General features: G+C 42.6%; 3 protein-coding genes and 1 pseudogene across 5 annotated transcripts; 1 reads left to right on the plus strand and 3 right to left on the minus strand.

Moving 5' to 3' along the window:
• Positions 1 to 5,594: 5,594 nt before the first annotated feature.
• On the minus strand, positions 5,595 to 5,957 carry LOC149932751 (deoxyuridine 5'-triphosphate nucleotidohydrolase pseudogene; annotated as a pseudogene).
• Positions 5,958 to 6,026: 69 nt separating this feature from the next.
• On the minus strand, positions 6,027 to 7,355 carry LOC149932752 (uncharacterized). The gene has a single exon (XM_090157175.1). The coding sequence runs from the start codon at positions 7,353 to 7,355 to the stop codon at positions 6,027 to 6,029; it is 1,329 nt and encodes a 442-aa protein (XP_090013301.1).
• An 8,876-nt stretch (positions 7,356 to 16,231) lies between these two features.
• LOC149932753 (selenoprotein S-like) lies at positions 16,232 to 18,231 on the plus strand. Of its 2 annotated transcripts, XM_090156381.1 has the most exons (5): positions 16,232 to 16,405; positions 16,468 to 16,611; positions 16,673 to 16,779; positions 16,844 to 17,012; positions 18,158 to 18,231. In XM_090156381.1, the coding sequence occupies exons 1-5, from the start codon at positions 16,300 to 16,302 to the stop codon at positions 18,172 to 18,174; spliced, it is 543 nt and encodes a 180-aa protein (XP_090012507.1). In that variant the 5' UTR covers positions 16,232 to 16,299; the 3' UTR covers positions 18,175 to 18,231. The 2 variants fall into 2 exon arrangements, with proteins under 2 accessions (XP_090012507.1, XP_090012506.1); XM_090156380.1 differs by lacking the exon at positions 18,158 to 18,231 and having other exon boundaries at positions 16,234 to 16,405; positions 16,844 to 17,465.
• Positions 17,469 to 23,243, minus strand: LOC149932754 (uncharacterized). 2 transcript variants are annotated; one of them, XM_090156378.1, is made up of 6 exons: positions 23,032 to 23,243; positions 20,933 to 22,107; positions 18,559 to 18,667; positions 18,284 to 18,485; positions 17,912 to 18,000; positions 17,469 to 17,842 (listed from the first exon to the last, which is right to left on the minus strand). In XM_090156378.1, the coding sequence occupies exons 2-6, from the start codon at positions 22,072 to 22,074 to the stop codon at positions 17,642 to 17,644; spliced, it is 1,743 nt and encodes a 580-aa protein (XP_090012504.1). In that variant the 5' UTR covers positions 22,075 to 22,107; positions 23,032 to 23,243; the 3' UTR covers positions 17,469 to 17,641. The 2 variants fall into 2 exon arrangements, with proteins under 2 accessions (XP_090012504.1, XP_090012505.1); XM_090156379.1 differs by lacking the exon at positions 23,032 to 23,243 and having other exon boundaries at positions 20,933 to 22,363.
• Between the last annotated feature and the right edge of the window lie 314 nt (positions 23,244 to 23,557).

A 23,557-nucleotide genomic window follows, 5' to 3' on the forward strand; every position in this document is an offset into this window, starting at 1 on the left:
GAGTAATTACTCAAACAAAAATATATCTTTTCACAGGTTGCTGTTAGTAATAGTTGTTTTACGCGCAATGGTTATGGGGAAACCAGTGCACAGTAATGGCTTATCGCGAATATCTACGTTAGTATTGTATGTACGCAGTGGCGTAGCTAGGAAAATTTTAACTACGGCAAACAATAGAAATTGCGCCCCTTCCCAGGTGGTCAGAATTATAGGAAATGGAATATAAATGAAACCATAAGTGGATCATTCTCTCTAAGTATACAAATTCCGGGTCTCGGTCGGGTATCTTAGTCTGGGTTTCGTGACGTCAGAGCTTGTATAGAGAGCAAACTCCAGAGATAAATTTTTTGAAAATATTTCGGCGGAGGCGCCACCGAGTGGTCAAGACGGCAACTAAAGGGGCGTTTATTGAACAAAACTCTACACTTGGATCTGAAACTGACCTTGAACAAATATGGTACAGGTTTTTTGGGGGGAGAAATTCAAAGAGCCAACCCCCGAAATTTCTCTCTCACGGGCACTCGAGGCATGTTTCAGACGTGAGACGTACCATAAGAGATGTATGAAACGTTAGATTCGGCAGTATAAATTCAGAGTGAAGTTGAGGTGATACACAGTATAGGGTGGTTGTAAAGGGCTGCCAGACCGACCCTGACAAAAACTCTAGTCATAGGTAGCATAGCGTTTTGTCTACTTAGAGAGAATGATCCACTTATGGTGAAACTTTAGTTATTTTTTAATAACTATAATCTTTTATTGTACAAGAAATATTGTGTAATTCGAAACCAACTTTATAGTGTTACCTTCCTTGCTTTGATTCACGAAAATTTGTCAATAATATCGTTTAAGTCTGTTTTTTCCGTTTGTTCTCTCTCGATAACTTAGCAAAGCAAGTTCTCACAACCTTCCTTGGTCCCAGACATTTTTCCAGGAAGTAACCTGAATTTAATCTCAACTTAGAGATATATATAATGGAAATATAAATATTAAAAAAAAACCTAAATCACAACACCAAAGCAGACCGCCAAAAAAAATTAAAACATAATTTGGTGCCCCCCGTCGAGTTGCGCCCATGGCACGCGCCATGGCTGCCATACCCTAGATACGCCTCTGTATGTACGGCTATAAACCCAAATTCGAACATTAGGACCCGGCTATTTCCTACAAAAAATGTTCTATGAACATATTACATACGAGAAATCTTTGTGTCGTATTCGCGGTTTTAATGTTGTACCTGAAACGCGTCTTACAATTTTGCGCCTTCGTTGACTCGGTGCCTCCGAAATTAATATTAATTTCAGAATGACTGACGTAACGATTAAATCCACAAGACCAGTATCAATGCTTTGAAAAGAAAACACGACACCGATGAGACTGTTCGACATGTAGAACGCGAGCGAATCAAACGTATAATAAATTACATTTAGTACTTTAAATATACATTGTGTATTATTTCAACGCTAAATGTAGACCTCAGAGCCAGCAGAAATATACGTTTTTTTGTGATAAAACAAGTAAGGCGTTGGATCTTAAAGCCATAGAAGTAAGAGACAAGACTAGAGAAGGCCAACAGAAATGAGGTGAGAGAGGAACACTGAAAGGGGCCGCAGCAAAGCCGGGTGATGCGCATGGGTAAGAGCTTGAGCTAAATGAGAGCCACTAGGATGAAACGGAAGACCAGTAAGGCAGCGTACTAAAGGGCCGTGGTGAGCTGCGAAGCGGGGACACGAAAAGAGAAAAAGATACAGGTGTCCGAGTAGTGCACATGCTGAGCATGACGGGAAAGGCGCACGATCGAAGCGATAAAGCACGGCAGGAGTAGGGAAGCGATCTAACAGGGCCAAGAATAAAGGACGCTCTAGTGATCGCCGCAAGCGGAGGCTCCAAATAGCTGGGTACTGCGGAGTCGGTTGGACCGAATACAGAAAACGTCCGGTAGATAGCGCAGAGAAATGAAGTGTCCAGGAGGTCATCAATGAACCAGAAAGAGTCCTGCGGCATTGTAAAGTGTCAGCAGGTGAGAAAATATAAGGTGATACCAGGGAAGCAGTGGCGCCTTTAGCAGCTCTGTCGGCAAACTCGTTACCGAAAATCTGGAACCCACAGAAGAGAGAAACGGGCAGTAGCACAATCTCGAAGCCGAGAAGCAAGTGGGAGTAATAAGGGATCGGTGCCGTCTGCGTGGCTAAGTATCGCAAGAGCAGAGCGGGAGTCCGAGCAAATCGTCGCGTCATAAATGTGATGATCCAGTAGCCAGAGGGCAGCCTGGACAATTGCCGCCAGTTCGACGCGGCAGATGGACAACTCAGAGGATGTGCGGAAAGAGTAGGTGACATCCAGGCTAGGAATATGAAAAGCCAGCCCAGAGTACATATCATTAGGACGACGGGAACCATCGGTAAACACTACACAGTGATCCAATGGATAGAGAGACAATCGGCAAGAAAATTTATCAGCCAACTCCATTGGGAGAGAGGATGCTTTCGTCCCCTCAATCCAATCCCCGTCAACATAGAACGGGGAACTGGTCCAGGGGGCAAAATACGACGCAACGGGGGCGCGTAGGATAGAGCGGTAAAGAATGTTGACCTTGTGAATAAGAGAAAGGTGAGCTAAAGCCCCACGAAGGGAAGCTGAAGTGGGATTAGTTGTGGACATCCATTCTGCAAGAAAGTGGGAAAGAGGACAGGTGAAGCAGTGAATCCCGTACTTCAACAGTTGTATATCGCTATGTAAAGACAGAAGAGGGACAAGGCTTACAACTTCCAGCGCACCTATAGACGCAGACTTCGGTGCTCCAAGTACCACCCACAGGCAGGCGCACTGAACGCGATCCAACAGAGCAAGGGATGTTGCAGATGCAGCGTGGTAGGCCATCGCTGAGTAATCTATACGAGACCGAATAAGACCCAGGTAAAGCCTACGGAGATATTTGCTGGGGAGACCCCAGCGAGTCCCGGCCATTGAACAGAGGACGTGATCGTGAAAGGACGCGAAAGGGTGGAGGGCGCAAAGGCAGGGGCCAAGGGACGATGCCTAGTACCCACCACTGCTGAAGAAGAGAAATGGTAAGCCAAAACGTCAGCGGCCGCTGCAGCCGAGGACACTGGGCCAGAGACCGACTTCAAAGGGGGAATCGGAGGAATAGCGTCAAACCAGCGAACCTTCCGCCACAGGGAAGAAAGGGGAGCCGCATCAGAAAGATGCGAACAGAAAGTACGCCAAGAAGAGGTACGGGACTGTCGGACGAGACACTTAGCACGCGCCGTGAGCCGGCGAGCAGTTTGAAGATCATCAGGGCGTTTAGTCCGATACGCCCTGCGTCGAGCCGCAGCAGCGGCTCTGAGGGCAATGGCAATGCGATTAGACCACCACGGAGGAGTTCTCGGAGAGTGAGATCCAGGACTAGAGCCATGGACAGGGATGGTGGAATAGGCTGCAGTGACAACATGGGAAGTAAAGGCCTCTACATCGGTATCTAATAAGGGGGAGGAAGTCCAACCTGTAAACAATTGGCCAGCAAGGGAATGAAATCGATTCCAGTCGGCTCGAGCGTAATCCCAACGAGGAGGGGCATCATTTACAGTAGCACCACCTTCGGAGCAGCTAATAAGCAAAGGGAAATGGTCACTGTCGGAATCCGGCAGCACAGACCACTGACATGTAAGAGCCAAGTCAGAGCTGACGAAGGTGAGGTCAATCGAAGAGTCATTCTGAACTACATAACACTTGCCACAACAGTAGAGACCACAGCTGTACGAGAAGTAATGGCTGGGGGCTCAACGAAGACTTCAGATGAAGCATCGGAGGTGCGGATAAGAGGAGATGGGTGTAAACCCAATGACGGTTTAGTGGAACGTAGAGTGGGAACCGGGGGGAAATTTAATACGCCAGTGGTGAAAGGAGGGGTCACAGGGGTAGCTCTGGCCGCGGCAGCATAATTCGCAGTGACGGAAATCCGAGCTTCCGAAAAAGTAATTCCTTTCTCCGCCTGGAATTTCTTAATTTCCACTTCTTTCCCAAAAATAGGGCAGAGTCGAGAAAAGCTAGGGTGGGGGCCCTGGCAATGGTTGCATTTGTATGGTTTCGTACAGCTGTCAGTCTCGGGATGCGTCTCTCTGCAACGGGAGCAGCGCCACTTGTTTTCAGGTTGACGACATCGCTTTTCAGTGTGCCCGTAGTGCAGACATTGGCGACAACGCATAGGACGATCTTCAAAAGGTAAGACGTAAAAAAGCTCACCATAAATTTGAACCCTTTCCGGGACGTATGTGGAGAACCCAAGAATGACTACGCTACTACTAGGACCTAGACGACGGCATTCTACGAGGGAATTGGAGCTGGCCGAGATTTCGACCTTTATTTCAGCATCGGAGTATCCAGCACCTGAATGAACACGAATGATTTTACGGCGGTGGAGAGGTTGGAGATTCGGAGCGTCAACCAGTTTGACCGGAATGGAATGGAGGTGTTTAATGACTCGAAGCTTGCTAGCAGCGATAGCGTTAATAGGAGTAATGGAAATCCGTCCATTCGGCAATAGACGAATTTCGGAGATATCGGCGCGATCAATATCAGGGGAGGTTATCACGTCCCTGGCCGATAAAGCCAGGGGAGTGTTAGAGTCGGAAGCTACAAAGATCAGAGGAGGAGGACTCTTGACCAATCCTACCTTAGAAGGGGGGTGGTTCTGACCGGACGCGCCAGAGTCGGCGGTATGAGACCGTTTACCCATGACGACCTAAACTGAAACCCACAAAGGGTTAGAAAAAGAGAAACCCGCAAGCGCTAAAAGAATAAATAACGGGAACACAATGAAAAAGGAATTAAAACAAACAAATACCAGTTATCTTCTTGCACCGGCCGTGACTCGATGCAGGGAATAGAGAATAAGTACGGCCTAAACTTAAAGAGAAAAACTTGCCCTAAATGGGAAGGGAAACACATAACTGCGCAAAATATTAAGCGAACCCGAGAAGGAGGCGAACCGAAAACACGCAGCGAAAGAAAAAAGAACCGACTCGGACGAAAGTTCGAGGCGGACTCCAGCAGAAATATACTTACCTTATATAATCCTTTAGCAAAGACAGTTTCTCTAAACAAAAGTACATCTAATTTTAACAGAAGCAAACTGAAAACCTACTATAAACTATAAGTATTATAAATAGTTAGGCCTATGCGACCAATGTAAAATTCCCAAACATATACAGTGAAGAAAAATTTAACTTTTGGATATGAGCTAGCTAGGTAACATATAATTGCATAACATTAGCTTACAAGAGTGACAGAATCAGATAGCAAAGGCTAAGCTTAAGCCTTCCTAACTAGCCCTAAATACAGTAAACTATTTTTTTTTAATAATAAACATAAGTTACAACAATAATTTAAAATATATATATATTTTTTTTATCCAATGACGGTGCATGGGACAAATAGTCCTCTCACCCACAGTACAAAATAGTAAGAATACATGTTTTTTTTTTTTTTTTTCGGTGTGGTGTGTTAGTAGTCATCTACAGAAATTCTATTGGAAGGAATGGTAGCGATCTTTTAATTTCTATGCATAGACGTAGCTACGTTGACAGTTCAGAGCATCAAGTCCCCGATGAGCCAAAGCCCTTGGCATCGCGTTCGGTGGTGTCAAGGGAGTGGACTTCGGATAGCGACATGTCTTCTGGCATAAGCGTGCAGATTAGTTGAGCAATAGCTTGGTTTGATGTTATCTGAATAGGCTCCGTCGAGATGTTATAGAGGAGAACGGCTATGTTTCCCCTGAAGTCCGGATCTATGACCCCTGCTGCCACCTGTATGCCTTTTTCCATTAGTTCTTGTTTTCCCGAGATTCGTCCGTAGGTATGCTCAGGGAATTTAATAGTTATATCCAGTGGTATGAGGGTGTTCGAGTTGGGAGGTATAGCCGTGGCTATTGGGCTGAAGAGGTCCCATCCTGCTGCCATCGGAGATCTGCGCCGCGGCAGCACTGCGTTCAGCGAAAGCTTTTTACACTGCATCTGCGTAATGAAATATTATTGTCGATCTTTGTGGAATGGATATCTGTTATTTAGTCTGCAATAAAGTTTCAGAACAGCTAGAAGGGAGTTTAGGAGAAGTAAATTCCCCAGGTATATGGCGTGTCGGATGTGGTTAATGTCAAAAGGGGTATTGATCGGCAGGCTGTGTTGTATAGCGCTGTGCAGATGGGCGAACCTCTTGCAGCTGATGACGACATGTTCAATATCTTCCGTGACCCCGCATGTCGTGCATGATGGGGATATGGTTTTGTCGTGGAGACGATGTATGAGCTGCCGTGTAGGGAAGCGGCGACATAGAAAGAGATTGACTAAGACGCAACGAGACCGATGTCCCCGGTATCTAGCGGTTGGGGGGGCGAAGAATTCCTGGCGGAGTGGTTGGAGCTTGGCTTCGGAAGTTGCGGCCCACGTAGTTGTATAATATTTGCGGAATGCGTTTTTATGAAGTCTTTGTAGTGTCGTCTTTGTGAAAGGCAGAAAAATCGCTGAATCGTAGGCCGCAGTGGTCGCTGCTTGTTTAGCTAACGAATCCGCTTCCTCGTTTCCATCAATCCGGCAATGGGACGGACACCATATCAGTGATATGTCGGGATGTGTTGTCAGCGTCTGTGTAATGCTTGTGATTAGCCAGTCAGCGGAGGAATGTGATACAATTTTTGCCAGGGCGCTTTGGGAGTCAGAGCAAACGACTACATTAGTAGTGTGTGGAGTAACTAATGCTAGTGCGTAGTGAACAGCTAGGAGTTCGAGCCGGGAGATATCGTGGCCGCTGTTTACCCTAATTGCTGTCTTGATATTAAGATCTTGACAGAATATCCCAATCCCGCCAGGTCCGTCTCTGATGGAGAGGGAGGCATCTGTGTATAATGTGGTCTTGCTTTTATTCTGTGTCCACCGGTCCAGATTGAAGTGAAATTCTTGGTACATCTGTGCATTAGAGAGGTCTGATTTGGTCCCGATGAGCCATTTTGACAGAATTCTGTGGGTATGGTCTACCGACTCCCACGGTGGCGATTCCACTGCGGCTTTGTCTTCGGCTTGTGCGAGGGCTATTTGTGGCATGTTTGGACGTATTTTCTCTTGAATGTATAGCAGTCTGTTGGGTAGAGGCTGTCTGTGTATTGATGGAAGTCTGGGTAGAAGGACTTCCTTTATGTCGTAGTTCGCGTCGACTGATAATAGACGCGCTAAATATAGGGCTTCCTTTTCTCGAAATCTGTCCTGAAGAGGCAAGATGCCACAACAGCTGTGGAGAGCAGCTATTGGGGTGGATGGTGGAACACCTAGAATAGTTCGCAGGGCTGCGTTTTGTACTGCCTGCATTCGGTGAATATTTTTGTTGCTTGTAGATGAGTATAAGAGCGACCCGTAGTCTAATTTTGGGCGAATAAATTGAAGGTATATGGCCGCCAGTGCCTTGTGAGACGCTCCCCAGTCTTTCCAGCAATGACTTTTAGGAGGTTAAGCCGCTTTTGGCATTGTATAACGGTTTGCTCCACATGTTTGTTCCATGAAAGTCTCTCGTCGAAAATAATGCCGAGGTATCTGCAATAGGATACTTCATGTATGGTGGTCCCATCAATATGTAGTTGGAAATCATTGTCTGTTCTTCTTTTCCGAGTAATTATGAGGTAGGTACATTTCGAGTATTGCAGATGTAGTTCCCATTTGTCCATATATAACGCTATCATATTCAGTGCCATCTGAATTTCACGTTGGAGGTGAGTTAGGCTGGAGCTAGTCGACCAGATCGCTATGTCATCTGCATGCAGACCTTTTGAAGTATTATGTGGAAGATCGCGGCATATGCCATCAATGGCATAGTTGAACAGCAATAGGCTTAGCGGATTTCCCTGTGGGAGTCCCATGTTAAAGGCTTCCGGGTGGGAGAGTGTTCCATTGAGGAAGACTTGAACTTTCCGGACGGAGAGCAAGTTTTTGATCCAGTTGAATATGTGGCCGGTATATCCGTGGCTTTCAAGCAGACTACATAGCTTTTCGGTGGATATACTGCCGAAAGCATCCTTGAGGTCTAGAAATACTATTGCCATGAATATTTTTGTACTGAGGGCAGCCTCGGCTGTGTCCTTGATACGAAGTGGGTGCTCCAAGGGTGTTCTACTTTTCCGGAAGCCAGTTTGTTCTTGGGATAGCCGGGAGTCTGATTCCAGCAGAAAACGGAATCGAGTTTCCACCATCTTGTCAAATAGCTTCTTTAAAGCGAATTGGAGGACAATTGGGCGAAACGAGCTTGGTTCCTGGGGATCCTTCCCTGGTTTGGCAAACGGCAGTAGTATTGCATCATTCCATGTATGAGGATATGCATCTGTCGACCAACATACATTACAAAATTGTAGCAACAGTCGCAGAAAGGTGTCTGGTAGATATTTCAGAATATGGTTTGTGATGTCATCCTTGCCCGGTGCGGTATCTTTCAGTGACAACCAGGCTGTTTGGAATTCGCGCCATGTAAACGAGTCGTTGAATTGCTGGTTTTGTATATTGGTAGGAGATCTTGTCGATGGGTTGTGGAATGACGGGTTGTCTGTGTAATATAGAGATGAGTAATATGAAATCAGAACCTCAGCAGTCTCCTGGGCCGATGTCGTCAGCTGTCCATTAGGGGTTTTAATCGTTGGCGTTGTAGAAACGGGTTGAGAGCCTTTCGTATACCACTTGATCTTCCTCCAGACGGTGCCTGCTTTAGTAGATGATCCTATCGTGTTGCAATAATTTTGCCAGCTTTGGGATTGTGTTCTTTGACTAGGCGTCGCAGTCGTGCCCTTTCCCGTTTGAATATGATCTTGTTTTCCTGAGTGGGATGAGTAACAAGCTGTCTTCTAAGTTTATTTACCCTTTTCTGACTGGAGGCGATGGACTGTGACCACCACGGTGGTTTTACTTGGTGGTTCTGAGAATTCCCTGAGGTGCTTGATGGTATATGTGAGGTTGCTAGGTGGGTGATTACTTCTCGGATTCCTTCCCACGTGGTTAGAAGCCGTGGGGTAGTTCGCGCAATGTAGTCGGCCTCCTTGGTGAAATCCGCCCAATTTGCACGGTTGTAGAACCACTTGCGGCGTGGCCTTGTTGGTGGCGCTTTTGGATGAGTGGTGGGTAGTTTTATCAATATCGGGAGATGGTCGCTTGTTCCAGTTAGCAGCGTCTGCCAATTTAGCGCAGCGGCAATATCTGAGCTTGCAATGGACAGGTCAATCATTGTGGAATTATTGTTGGTAGAAGTTCGCGTAGGAGACCCATCGTTTAAGAGAACCATATTGGCGTTGGCCAGTAGCCAATCCGATATAGCTTTCCCTTGACTATTTACAATCTGGTCACCCCATTGATAGTGTCTGCCGTTGAAATCGCCTAGTATGAGGAACGGAGCCTTTAGCTGTGACGACAGAAGAGTTAGCTCGCTTTGTGACGCATTACCCTTAGGATTATAGACTGAAACTACTTGCAGGTTGGCGTGCCCCCACGCTATCTGAATACCTACCAGTTCCAGGTGAGGAATATCTGGAAGCTGGAGTTTGGTTGCTTTAAAGAGGCTTGAGGTCATTAGTGCCACCCCGCCGCCTCTAGAGGCTGTTCTATCTGTCCGGAAAACATCATAAGTTTTTAGGTTGAAGTTATTTGTGTGTTTTGTATTTAGCCAAGTTTCTTGAAGGGCGACGATGACTGGAGTATAACGTTCGAGAATATCAGTTAAGGAGGATACATTTGCCTTAAGGCTGCGGATGTTCCATTGGAGGACGGAGTTGCTTCTATGGTGTTGACTATTGGTCCGTGGGGACATTGCCTGCCATCGATGCCGCTACTATATCTGTGTTTTGCTTGAGAATTTCTTTGGTGAGAGAGGTTTTCAAAAACCGGCTTGTGCTTTGGATAATAGCTTCTGTCAGCTTGTCGAGGTTGGCATTGGGTAAAAATTGATAGAGTACGTCGGTAAGGATGTGTAACATTTTTGCAATAAATTTCTCAGTTATGGTGTCTGTGTGAGGTGAAGCGGTATAGTTTGGGCTGGAATGCCACTGGCTTGGCTGTTTGTGAGAAATGGAAGAGTCTCTCATGTGGGTAGGCTCCAATTCTGGGAAATTAGACGCATTGTAATTATATGTGGATTTACGTAATTGTGTGTTGAATGTTTTGCTTGCTTCCCTTTTAGTTGAGTTGTTCATTGCCTGTATTCTCAAAATTTTGAGTTCTTTTTTTTTAGCTGGGCAGTCTTTAAATGATGCTGCATGAGGATTTTTGCAGTTAATGCATAGTGCTGGTTTCTGGCATTGATTCATTTCATCATGTTGTTTCCCACAATTGTCGCATGTTGGGGACGTGCTGGGGCATTGGATACCGAAGTGTCCAAGACGACGGCATTTGACGCATTGTATAGGCCTGCGCTCGTACTTGGCAACCTGGAAGCGGCGAAAAAATAGTTTGACAAAGTCGGGTGGTGGAGAAGAGAATTCCAGTAGCATGGTTCGACTGGTGGCACCGAGCCGTTTAACATTTGAAATCAGGTACCCACTATCTATGAGATCTTGGAATATGTCTTCGTTGGCCAAGTTGATATCTACATTATATATAATCCCTTTATTCGCCGCTGAAGTTGGCGTACCTGTTTTCTTGACCGATATTTGAAATTTTCCCAGTCGAGTGAGCTTGTTAATGGCTTCCTCCTGATCTGCGTTAGATGGCTTGAGGAATAGATCTCCACTTTTTAGGATGTCGAGTTCTGCTATTTCGCCAATATCTGTTTTAATGATTTGGCTTAGTTCTCTGAGACTGACGTCGTGGAACGTTTTCCTAGGTGTGGCAGGTTGGTTAGAGTTTGATTGTTGAGTTGGTTGTATGGAAATAATAAAGGTTTGAGGTTTTAAGGGCCGAGGCCCGTTTACTTGCATGTCTTCTTCCATATCATCAAGGTCAGCGGCGTCTGCTATGTCTTTCTGACCTTTTTGTCGTTTAAATTTAGGAGAGTGGCCTGAAAACCGGGAGTCATGTGCCATGACAGTAGGGATAGGGAAGAAAGAAAGAAAAGGGAATATAAGGAACTAGGAAGAGAGAGGGGTACAAGCAAGAAAGAAGGGGGAAAGAAAAAAATACCTTTGGCTACGACTAAAAAAACCGGAGCAAAATAAATAGTGGCCGACCCTTTCGAAAATTTATTCCGATCTAATTTAAAATATAATCTATCATCTCGTAAAATAACAAAGAAATGCTGTATTTACCTTTCGAAAAACATGAATCCGAAAACCACATTCTGGATAGTTGCAGCATGGATAGTAGATTTTAGAGGATCGGTAAAAAGCCTGATTTTTAGCCCCCGTAAACCAATCACACTAAGGGAGTCGGCAAAGGTTATTTGAAAAAAAAACAAGTATCGCTAAGAGTGGACGATACTCGAAAAAATAAAAAAGATAAACACGAAGTACATTCTTACGCCAAAAGGTATTTTTTCACGTTTTTATAGATTAAATATGATATACTAAATATCAGTTGATAGTTTTTATTGAATTAAAAAACCAAAATTAAAAATTACTAAAATATAAAGCGCAAAAAATTAAGTAAAAATATCAACCGCATTAGATTGCCATTATGAAATTTTAAGATCACGTGGTACAAACGACCTTGCAATACTCCCTCGGAGTCTCTCGAGCTGATTGATACGCGGGGAGAAATAAAATGCACTGTGGAAGGCTATCGAAAACCTGTCCTCTTAATTTACTGTCCATGGTTGCAGTCTTCTCTCGCTTTGTACTTACAGCTAAAACCGTTAAAGAAAGTGGAAAAGACCACTAATGAATCAACAACATCTGTAAATGGTTATTTGCATCAGTGCCTACGTTATTCAACAATCGAATGGAAGCCTCCAGGGTGCTGATAGAGGGGAAGGGGCCACGGGCCAACAAGAATGACTCCCTCGGCAAACACGAAGAAACCGGCGCTCCCGTCCTAAACACCGTACCGAAAAGTCTTTTAGTAAAATTGGATTCCTTAACATCCAAATGGCCAAGCCCGGGGAAAATGGGCAGAACTCGAAAGTAATATGCGTGTGAACTAAATTCCCGTCTTCGCCCTCGCTGAGACGCACCTAAGAGACTCGGAATATCCGGAATTGAACAATGATTTTCAATGGTTCGGTGTGAACAGACAAAAAAGACAAAAACAAGGAGGGGGCCTAGGTTTCGTGGTAAATACGAGCGTAAATGTAAATAAATTTATCAATTGTACAGAACACGCGTGGCTAAATATCACTGTAGGAAAAAATACTGTTTGGATCGGTGCCGTTTACTTCGCGACAACCCGCACTGAGAGCTGGTTGAATGAAAGCATCGCCGAATATCTGAGCAAGGATATCGTTAATCTGAATCCAACTAACGCCACGCCTATGTGTATTCTAGGAGACTTCAACGCGCATTTAATTGAACTTGGCAGAAAAGAAGATTCCAACGGTAAACTACTCAGGTCCTTCGTCGAAAACACGACCTAGAAATTGGGAACCTCTCGGAAACTCGCTGCACTGGAAAAATAACCTGAAGTCAAGGAGAGCGCTCTACCAGCATCGACTACGCACTCTTCAATGGCCCTTTCACCGAGCGCGTAGAAATGCTCTCAGTTGATGAAGAAGGAAAATATAGCATAACGCCCTTATCGTACACTTTCGAATCAATACAACTCGTCGCGTGAAGCGAATTGATCCCCATCTGACTACCCACTGGAGGGTACAGGACGATGAAAAATTTTAAGAGTTCCGGGAATCCCTATACAGTACCCTGACTGCTCAAGATCCCATGAGCTACAACGTTTTCCTCTCCACTATTCAGTCTACAGCAATGGAAACCCTAGGTCAAGCTGTTCCTGATACCAGACAACGTTGCCACAAGTGATGGTTCTACCGTGAAGTCAAACTGGCAATCCAAGCGAGAAAAATAAAGAATAGGGCCCTGAGAAAAGCTAGAATCTTCCAGCTCTTAACACATTCGTCAGTTGCAAAACGATTATATGAAAGAACGAGACGCGGTAAAGATTCTGATCTCAAAAAAAATTACAGGAGTCAATAGGCAAACGGAGGATTCATTGAGAGAAGCCGGCCCTAAGGCTGGAAAATTATTTTGGTCAAAAGTCGTTCGCAAAAGGCGACCGCACATGCCTCCCACTGTCTCTTTGCGCGATGAAAACGGCGAACTCCTAACGGAAATAAATAACATCTCCGAATTTATCCAGACATCCATGGAAGAAGCTGATTTGAATTCATTATTACGCAACTCATAGAAATTGCCTGCTTGGCTTCCTAGATTTGAAGAAAGACTACGGTACGGTCAACAGACAACGGCTCTTTCAATGCCTATTGGAGCTCGGAATCCCACCAGCGTTTGTCTCTCATCTGAGCACTATATACAGTACCACTTTATACAGATACCAACTGGGCGATGCAAACACCGAGTATGTCTGGAGTTCGGTAGGCCTTAAACCAGGATGTCCGCTCTCTCCCTTGCTGTTTGCACTATACCTGGCTCCTCTGGAACGACGTCTTTCCCAGCTCGAGGGCGGTTTTTAGCTGAATCGTACAGCTCGTATAGACATTCACTGCTCCGTAACTGCACTATTCTTCGCGGACGACATCGCAGGGGTTGCGAGTTCAGCGGCTATATTGCAATAAATATTAAACACCTGTGGCGACTACGCGACGGACGATGGTTTGACGTCTAAATGCTGCGTTCTAGTCATGAACCCGAACATACCATTTACCTATCCAGACATGGTCATTCAGGGCTTCAAGATCGAGTATCAGGACAGCGCAACCTACCTAGGGATCAATTTCTCTACCGGCTCTCAGTATCTCAAGTTTCACGAACATTCGCTCCTGAAGAAAGCGAACAAGTTATCAGGAGTAGTGCGTCATGTGGGATATCACTCGTATAATATTTACTCCACTACTCGAACAATTTGAAAGGCCGTGGGCGTACCAGCCCTGACATATGGGAATGAAGTTATCAAGATTGGCCCCGAGATTCAAAAACACCTTGACCGGACCCAACATCGAGTTGGTCTAACTGCCGTTTGTGGTAACTTTATAACACCGAAGGTTTGCGTAAAAGGCAAATTGTCCTGGTCCTCGTTTCAGGAGCGTGAGGCAAAGAGTAAATATAATTATTTGGGCCGCCTTCGTTACATGTCGCAAGATCGACTGGCAAAACAAGTCTTCGACTACATTCGCCTCACCGGCACCCACACCAAATGGCTCAAGAGACTGACGTATCTTGATCAATTATACGGACAGGGCACTAACAGAGGAGAGGCGACGAATGAAAGAGAGTGGCGCGCCAAAGTTGGCAAGGGTGTACTGGAGAAGGCCAAGCGGACTGTGTATCCGAGCTCGAAACTTATTATTATATCAACGTTTCTTATTGTTGTTTCTGTATTACCATTATGTACCTGCGAGCCTTTGCTCCTCCCTTATTTAAAAGGGATCTTATGGGTAAATAAAATTCATTCATTCATTCATTCATTCACAAAGTAGACCTGATCACTAGATAAAATAAGCTTCGTGCGCGAGGCATAGATGGTGTTACTGTCGTCTTAGCCAAGAATCTAATCGGTGGGCTGCCAGCCATTCGATTAAGCGTTCTAGTTTGTTATCCGATTTCTATGGTTACGTACAGGGCTGGACATAAGGCACTAGTCACGGCATTTGACTACTAAAATAAATTATCTGACTACTAAAATTAATCGAAACATGGGGGCTTACTAGTCAATTTGACTAGTGAAAAATTTACCTAAATATTCAGAAATAGGGGCGAATATGGCGTATCATAAATTCATCATTCATCAATCCCATTTTATTAAAAAAAAACATGATGTAACTCAAGTGATAATAAACGGGTAAACCAAAATGTTGGCTGACCTTCTTATTTTTATACACCCTTTTGACCCCCACTAGTCAGTGACTATTAAAATAAATTAAAGTAGGAGGCTCACTAGTCTAGTCCATTGAGTTGGGAATATTAATCTAGAGGTCCAATCAAAACGTCGGATTTCAGTATTTCGCGAAACAAGTGCGAAATAAGTTTTTAAAAAATAAGAATACTGCCGTCTGCTCCCAAATGACGATAAAACCATAGACTAATAGCGTTTTCCATTGGGAACCTCCGAGCACTCCCGGAGTGCTCCAAAATCAAAATCGTATTCCATTGGGAAAAAAGGGGCAACACCGAGAGGGAGGATCGTCTTCCATTGACCAAGCTACTCCCTCCCGGAGTGCTCTCAGCTGCCCCAACTCAAGAGTCGGAGGGAAACAAAAGAGTGCTCCGAAAACGTTTCGTATTTCATTGAGCGCTACCAGGGCGAATCCTCCGAGCGCCTCGTACAGAGAGCAGTGACGTCATTCAACAAATCCGGATCACACTCGGAGGTTCCCAATGGAAAACGCTATAAGAAAGGTTTAGCTTTCTTACTCTTAGTCTATGAGAAAACTTTATCATTCTACTCGTGGCGCCGTCGATCTCTCAATGGTTCGTTCAAATAAGACGCGTTTTCCAGCAAAAAGATTTTTTTTCAAAAATAATGGATGGCGCCACGGGTCATATGATAACGCTTTCTCGTCATTTTAGAGGAGACAAAGCACAATCGTAATTTTCAAAAACTTGTTTCGTGGGGACCAGATTTGATTGGATCTCTAGATTAATATTCCCAACACAATGGTCTAGTCATGCTGACTACTAAAAAATCCTTATGTCCAACCCTGGTCTTGGAGGAATAAAACAAGTATACAGGAGTTGCGGAGAGCTGCGAAATCGGTTTCGTCAGTGACCGTGAACTCGTGCGAGACGGAGGGGTTCAAACGCGACTAGCGCCAACTGCATACGGAATTTTGCAACTATTATCGTTTTATATCATTGTTTTCGCGTCGTCTGGTTTGTTTTATTCCTCCAAACAAATACGAGTCATTTTGGAAAAAAGCGCAAAGAATTTAGAAATGTTTCAAAACAAACCAGACGACGTGAAAACAATGCTGTAAAATGATAATAGTTGCAAAATTCCGTATGCAGTTGGCGCTAGTCGCGTTTGAACCCCTCCATCTCGCGCGAGTTCACGGTCACTGACGTAACCGATTTCGCAGCTCTCCGCAACTCCTGTATACTTGTTTTATTCCTCCAAGCCCTGGTTAGGTACCACAATTAATTTTTTTCTTGGGCTTACGTTCGTTTACGTACAATTGGTTTTATTATTGTTAAAATAATTTATATGAGTTTTATAATTTTGTGATATGGAAGAAAATATAGAAGAAATATTTGCTGAGGAGGAGGATAAACCAAAATTAAATGAACCAGAACGAAATATCTTTGACAAATTTAGTTTAGGCTATCAATTTGGTAAGTATTGGTATTCCAACTAAGCCTTGGTAGATCAGTATTTTTAATTTTCTTTGTTGAAGGTTTTGATTTGATTAGCAATTATGGATGGTACATGGTCATTCTTGCAGTAGTTGTATACTATCTGTATCAGAAAAATAAATCTATAATAGACCAATATTTATTTTCACAAAGTAATAATGAATCTCGTGCAACACTTAGTCAGAGTAAGCCATTATGAAACTCATAAGATATTGTGCAAATATTTACAAGTTGTACAATTACCAGACCCTGAAGAAATTTTAGCACGTCAGGAAGCAATGGAAGCTTCACGTATGAAAATGCAAGAAAGGCTAGATAGGCTAAATGAAGAAGAACGCCAAAAGCAGAAACAAGTAAGGGTGATTCAGACAATATCTCTTATTTTCTATTATCATACCTAAATTTTTCCTTTACCAGCGTGAAGAAACTAAAAGAAAAGAAAAAATAGAAGAATGGGAGAGATTTCAAGCTGGTGGACGTTTTAGATCGAGGAATCGACTTGGAACTGATGATGATGCAACAGAGCCTTCCAGCAGCTCAAACAAAAAAGTTGGAAAAGATGGTAAAAGTGGCAAAACCCTGAGAGGTGAGTTTAACCCTCTACTGGGCCCAAGCAGTGGGTCTTCGTATCGACCAAGCCGCAGAGGAATGTCAGGAGGTGGATGAGGTTAACTTAAAGTGGTCTTATGCCACACACAGCACCTTAGATTCAATGCTCATTACTTTAAACTTACTTAAGACTAAAACTTTTTATTATGTTATAATTGACTTATTCTGAAGCTGTATTAAGACTCCATGGAACTATGAATTCTAAGGACTGTTAAATCTCGAGACATGTAGTCCTTTTTTTCTGTAGCAATGCTATAGGGAACATAATGACGTTGACACTGTAAACAATTATTGGCTGTGTTAACTGAAGTAGAACTTCTGTTTAGAGAACTGATTAAGGTGCTAAACCTTTGTAAATAGCTAAATTCTACTAAAAAATTACATTTGTATGAAACTTTATTTCTAAATTAAATTGATAATCACACAGAAACCAGCACAATTTCTTTTGTTTTTTGAGGAGTTAGCAACCTAAAACAATTCAAAAGTGAAATACTTTGGTTCAATATCACAGTCTATAAGTTTTATATATACAAATAAATTATGCTACTGGAGGTTTTTGAGATCAATCCCCAGTAAAAGGCATTTTATTTCGTTAAAATGGATTAATTAAAAGGTGTTTGAAGGAATTTTAGCACTAAGTAAATCGGAAATATCCCGATTTTCTAGTTCATTGGCAAATTGAAGAGCTGTGTATCCCGCATAATCTGTTGCTTGTATATCTGTTTCTAGTTTAAGTAGGAATTTAACCACATTTACGTCTTTGTTAATAACGGCATACATTAGAGGCGTGCGTCCGCTTTTTCCATCCTAAAATAACCAACACTTTAGAATTTTTCTAAAAACACCTTTAAAAGGCGTGTTGATAATTTTACAAACCTGAATATTTATATCACAGCCCGCTCTGACTAGATATAAAGCGGAAAGCACTTCTTTATTTTCTACCGCTAAATGAAGGCATGATAAACCTGAAATATGAAGGGTAAAATATTTAATATTGCCCAATTAATAAAACTTTTCCTTATAAATTTCACGGACAAATATTCAGTGTCACCCCAAGGCTTTCAAAACCGTACTTTTAAGGAAAAAAATAAAGGCGGAAATTGATTTTGACTTTATTTTCAGATGATAATAAAAATTGAAACTTGATTAATAGTGAGGGACTTGTCAATAAATCTATCTCATGTAAAAGGTGGTACCTTTAATTAAAAATTATATTTCTAACTATAAATTTAAAATTTCTTGAATTACCTTCGTAATTTCTTTCATTGAGAACTTCTTTGGGTATTACTGTACGAAGTAGAACCGTCATACAGTCTAATGATTTGTATTTTACCGCCAAATGAAAGGCAGTGTTGCCATGCCTGTCCCTTAGGTGGGCGCTCGCCCCTTCTTCTAATAGGGCTTCACAGATTAAGTGGTCCTGTAGTATAACGGCCAGGTGTAAAGGAGTCTAAAAACAAACAATTACTTTAAAGTTTTGAAATTATATTTCATTTTACCCTTAAGGTAAGGTGTTATATTACCTGATGCAAATAATTGTAAACGTCAACGCTGGCTCCCACACTCTTCAAAAGGGCGCAAAGTTTACGAACCAAAACTACATCTTGATGTACAACCGCTATGTGCAATGGTCTAAAGAGGAAAATAATATCCATTTATATTCCGTGACCCTAATAATAAAAGAATGTCAGCCTCTTCCCCTTATAATTTTACAAAGCTTTGTTACAAGCCGAGAATACGGGAATTCTCCGAGTGTGGATTGATTCACCTACCGCTATAAGGAAGAGTGAGCTAAAGGTAAAGTTTTCGCTACAATCGGCCTTGTTCGAAAGTAAGGTAACGCGAAATAGTGGGGGCGGGTAATTTGTATTTATAATTTGTCGGTCGGGAAAATCCTTTGTGAAAAAGTAAAAGACTGTGGATCCTTTGATTTTAAGGTTTTTTTTAATAGTGGGGTATTTCCTACGCTGGCGTTCTTAAAAGCTAAATATACCAACGTTTTCTCTAGAAACGTAGTCGGGAATTTTATGACGGTTATCGCGCGAGTTTCGCAATAATAATCCTTTTTCTTTTATTAACATCTAACCAAAACGAGAAATCGGTAATTTTTTTTAATCTAACTTTGGTTTCTTAAAAAAAAAAAGTTTGTTATTCTTTTCAAGGGGATCTCTTGGTCTACGTGATGCTTTGTTAATATTCCCACGCGTAACTCAATTACTTCGAACTTTTCCCGTGACTCCTAATTCTGTGATTTAGTGAGCAGATTTCGACAACAAAATAGTAAACTTAATGAGTGACTAACAAACGATTCATAATTTTTTTACTGGTCGGTTTTTTAAAGGACTGGCGTCAATAAAATAACTTCCATTATCTAAATGGATAAAATTTTAATTGGATTACCTAATCATTTGGATGAGCAATATTTTATTATATATAACTAGCTATCAAAAGCGCCTCCCGCGTTAAATTTTAATTTTAAAAATTTAAGCGATCCTAATTTCCTGTAAATTTTAAACTATACTTCATATTTTTCCAATATATTGGTTAGAATTCAACTGATAAAGAAGTTTCAAAAAATATTAATTACTTTCTCAACTAGGCCCTCTCGGAAATTCTTATTTGAGAGGGCCTTGTTGAGAAAGTTTTATAGAAATTATATTACGGATATAGTAAATATTTTTAAGTTTACTCTTAGGCTATTATGACTTCATTTAAATATACCCTTTAAAATCTATGATGACTTCATTTAAATATACCCTATAAATCTATTATGACTTCATTTAAATATACCCTATAAATCTATTATGACTTCATTTAAATATACCCTATAAATCTATTATGACTTCATTTAAATATGCCCTATAAATCTATTATGACTTCATTTAAATATACCATATAAATCAATTATGACACCATTATGATAAATCTACTATATTTGAATTCCTAAAATCGGTAATTTTAATCCTATAACTGGCTAATTTTAGTTATATAAATCGCTCATTTTAGTCCTAAAAATCACTAATTTTAGTCCTATAATTAATCGATAATATTAACCCAGTAAAATTTTTAAAAATTCAGTAACTTTAGTCTTATAAATCTCGTATAATTTTCGGATTTTTATATAAATCCTACTTACGATTGTTCGGTAACTGTTACTATACTACAAAGAGGTTAAGATTGACGGTGAGCCGCGCTTAAAAATTAATTAACTTCCTTCGCTTGTCAGTAAAAGCGGAGAGATGCTGAAAAACCCCGCGTCTATTTAGGTTGACAAAACTGCGTTTGTAGAAGTCTCACGGTCGTCTTTTAGAAAAAACATTTTAAAGAAAAATATCTAGCCAGAAAATTACTTCTTCAAGGTGACTCAAAGTAATTACGCAACTAAGTTACATCAACATTTTGAAATATATTATCTTAATGTTATTTACGAGGATAATTAAAATATTTTAGTCTATTACTAGGCAACTATAAGTAGACCTCGGAAACTTGACGTAAAAGCTTCGAATGAGAGGCGTATAAATTAATCACCATTTCCTAAGTTTACGTTGCGTGGGTACAACCCTGTACATATTTGCTTTGAATAAATTATCGTAATTAGCATGGTAATCATAATGATAATTACCGCGTGGTCAGTAACGGCGCCAGAGGGAAGGCCAGGTAAATCATAGTCCAAAGCCTACGTAATTAAGGGACCCCAAAAGTCAAAATGAAAGCGAAAATCTTACGGGGATGACTTTTTTAAATTCCTTAAAATTTACCTAAATTATGTGGTAGGGACACTATACTTTGCTAGCGTAAAAGAAAATAAATGGTCCGAAAAATCCTTCTAAGGGGCCTTATAAAAATAAAAATGGGCTAAAACTATTACCAAAAGTGAATATCCACTTTTGCTATTACCTATCTCCGTCTTGATCGGCTATCAAAGCGAACTGAAGGTCCAGGGCCACTTTGTCCCGATCATCGTCAACTTGGATCGGTTGATGATCCACGGATAGATCCCATTTGGATGGAAAAGAGTCCGTAACTTCGGCGGTGCACTCAATTTCTTTGACTTTCTTGGGCAATCCCAAAGAATACTGGCTATCCAAATTGTTTAAGGTCGCCAGACAAACACCCGAATCCGAATTGTTGGACAGGATAATCAAGTCCGTCACGTCGAAAACCCGCATATCCAGGTCGGTGTCTTCGCCGAGAACAATTTCAAGCGGCGCGGTGATGGTGGTATCCGAATTTAGTCCCGTGACCTCGACGCGCCCCTCGTGGCGCAGCTGCGGAGCTGGTACTCGCGACGCCGGCGGCTGCTCGCTCGGTATTAAGCGCGACTGGTTGCTCTCGCGGTGGTGCCGCTGCTGCTGGTGGAATATGGGTCGGCGTTGATCTTGACAGTAACGAGCGGCGGGGGAATCCCTGGTTTCGGGAAGCGCCACCACAATCTCGGACGGGTTATTCCGCGTTCGGAAGAGATGATTATTGTTATCGCGACTCCTTCTTTCCCGCTGCTCGCCAACGACGCGTATGTCGGTCGTTTTGGCGCTTTTGGAGCCTCTCCTGTTGTTCTCCTCTTCGATTCCGATCGGGATGACAGCCTTGTCGGAGGGAAGCAACGAAAGGTGTTTGGGAACGAGAATACCTTTGGGATGGAGATGGAGGGGGGCGCCTCTCAGAGACCTAATTACTCCGTCTTTACCGGCCACCACGTTGGGGCAAGGCGTTCTCTTTTTCAGGCCACCGAAGCCCGACACTGTCGCCGCGACCGACTTCTTCTCCGGCGCCTTTTTCCCGTACAACTGACTGCGTTGATCGGCGGTTGGCTTCAAACACGCGCCGGTTTTCCCATCCTCATCATCGTCGTCGTCCTCTTTCCAGGATCTATTATAATTCGTCGTACGCCTCCTTTTTCGGCCTCGGCATCTGTTGTTGCCGTTGTCGTTCCCCCCGGAATCCCGCTCTTCCGCTATTAAACTAGGTTCACTGTCCGTCGGTTTCGGTCCACGTGCTAACACGTTCAACTGAGAAGCTGGTTCCGCTGGTGGAGGCATGCGATCCAAATCGGCCAGAAGCTCGTTTTCTCTCTGTATTATTATAATATACCAAAACAAAACAAAAACCGAATCAGAGAGCTTTATTTGGAAATGAGAATATAAACGATTTTATACGGGGGCGATGCCTTTAATTTCGCGGTTTATTTAATTTTTTTTCTCCAAAGTATTCGTTGTTATGGGCGGGATAACTAGTTTTTCAACCCCACACGCGATAGAGTCGGCTTCTAACAAACGAAAATCCGTCCCTGTACGTACAACTTATAAGTTGGCAATTGGATCTAAAACTAAAACTTATCCTCGCCAGCTTACTCTCGTTAATAGTCAGTCACGATAAAGGCGGTTAAGAGGGTATAGTCTGCGCGGATCACTCCCATCTCTGCCGGGCTTCGAGATAAAAAGCTAAAAAGCAATCTGTAAAAGGGATTTCCCCATGTAAATTAGCAACTTTTACGGTATGTTTTTCGTAAGTTATTTGAGGTACCGGTAGTCCGTGGCGCGCTAGTATTAATTATTTCTTTATAGTCATTTCCCACGTGCCCCCTATAGAGCGCCTAATCCCACTTGGAAGCGAGTTCCAGCTTTTTGTAAATTACAGCGTAGTGGTTCAAAGATCATTTGCGGAATTCATCTCGACTGCCTTTCTGAAATCGGAAGTACGGCAATTTATTTAGTTGATGCAATAACTAGCGGTGGTATTTTTCGTTGTACAACTCGCGTTGAAATTAACGAAGCGGAAAAAGGGGAATTTTTTATCGGTCGCGCGTTTAAATAGCATCGCTGATTTAATTCGATAAAATAGAAATCAATCATGGAAAAAAAATTCCCATCTTTTTCATCCGGGGGGAGGGACTCTCGCCAATAGGATGATTACAAAAGCGTTATGTCTACGAAATTTAGCGCGAAATTCGTGCAAAGGCATTAGCTAGGCCAAAAGTATCCGTAAGAATAGCTTACCCGCTTTCGTAATAGATTTTAGCGCGCTTTGTAGTCTTTTAACAGGTTTTCGAAAAGCATTGGTCGAGAACTTCGAGAAGGCGAGAATTTTGCGTCCGAACTTGACGAGTGGCTTTTTCTAGGCGTACGATTTTCTTTTTCCCGTTTTTGAATCGGGGTATTCCCCGTCCCGAGTCAGCGTCTTCTTTCACTATTGATTGCCGACTCACCGGTCGTAGCCTCGTAGGAAATATTTCTCCGCCGCCAACAACCCCTAAGTTACGGCTTCTCTCCCCCCCCCCTCGCTCACCTCCCCCTTTACGTTAATCATTTCAACCCGGGAGAATATCTATCTTCAAGTTCGTATAAATCGAGCCGTGAACTGAAAATTAATATAATTATATTCCCGGGACTCTGATGGCTTAACAGTCCTTGGACTTTTTGTTTTGGTTTGGATTGCTCCGCGCCGTAATCGGAGAAGGGAAACGCGTCGCGATTTTATTACTACAGAATGATTATTACGTTACGTAATTTTGTTTCGATTCAT

Source organism: Leiobunum rupestre, chromosome 8 (assembly GCF_980474605.1).
Source record: "Leiobunum rupestre chromosome 8, qqLeiRupe1.1.hap1, whole genome shotgun sequence".
Taxonomy (NCBI): Eukaryota; Metazoa; Arthropoda; class Arachnida; order Opiliones; family Sclerosomatidae; genus Leiobunum; species Leiobunum rupestre.

Bases quoted from the DNA above. Each gene is read 5' to 3' on its own strand.
- LOC149932754 (XM_090156378.1), bottom strand. From the start codon at position 22,074: ATGCCTCCACCAGCGGAACCAGCTTCTCAGTTGAACGTGTTAGCACGT. The intron at 18,668-20,932 runs GTAATAGCAAAA...TTTCCTCTTTAG, and splicing joins GCCGATCAAGACGGAGATAG to ACCATTGCACATAGCGGTTG. The intron at 17,843-17,911 runs GTTTGTAAAATT...TGGTTATTTTAG, and splicing joins GCTGTGATATAAATATTCAG to GATGGAAAAAGCGGACGCAC.
- LOC149932753 (XM_090156380.1), top strand. From the start codon at position 16,300: ATGGAAGAAAATATAGAAGAAATATTTGCTGAGGAGGAGGATAAACCA. The intron at 16,406-16,467 runs GTAAGTATTGGT...TCTTTGTTGAAG, and splicing joins TAGTTTAGGCTATCAATTTG to GTTTTGATTTGATTAGCAAT. The intron at 16,780-16,843 runs GTAAGGGTGATT...TTCCTTTACCAG, and splicing joins AACGCCAAAAGCAGAAACAA to CGTGAAGAAACTAAAAGAAA.
- LOC149932752 (XM_090157175.1), bottom strand. From the start codon at position 7,355: ATGCAGGCAGTACAAAACGCAGCCCTGCGAACTATTCTAGGTGTTCCA.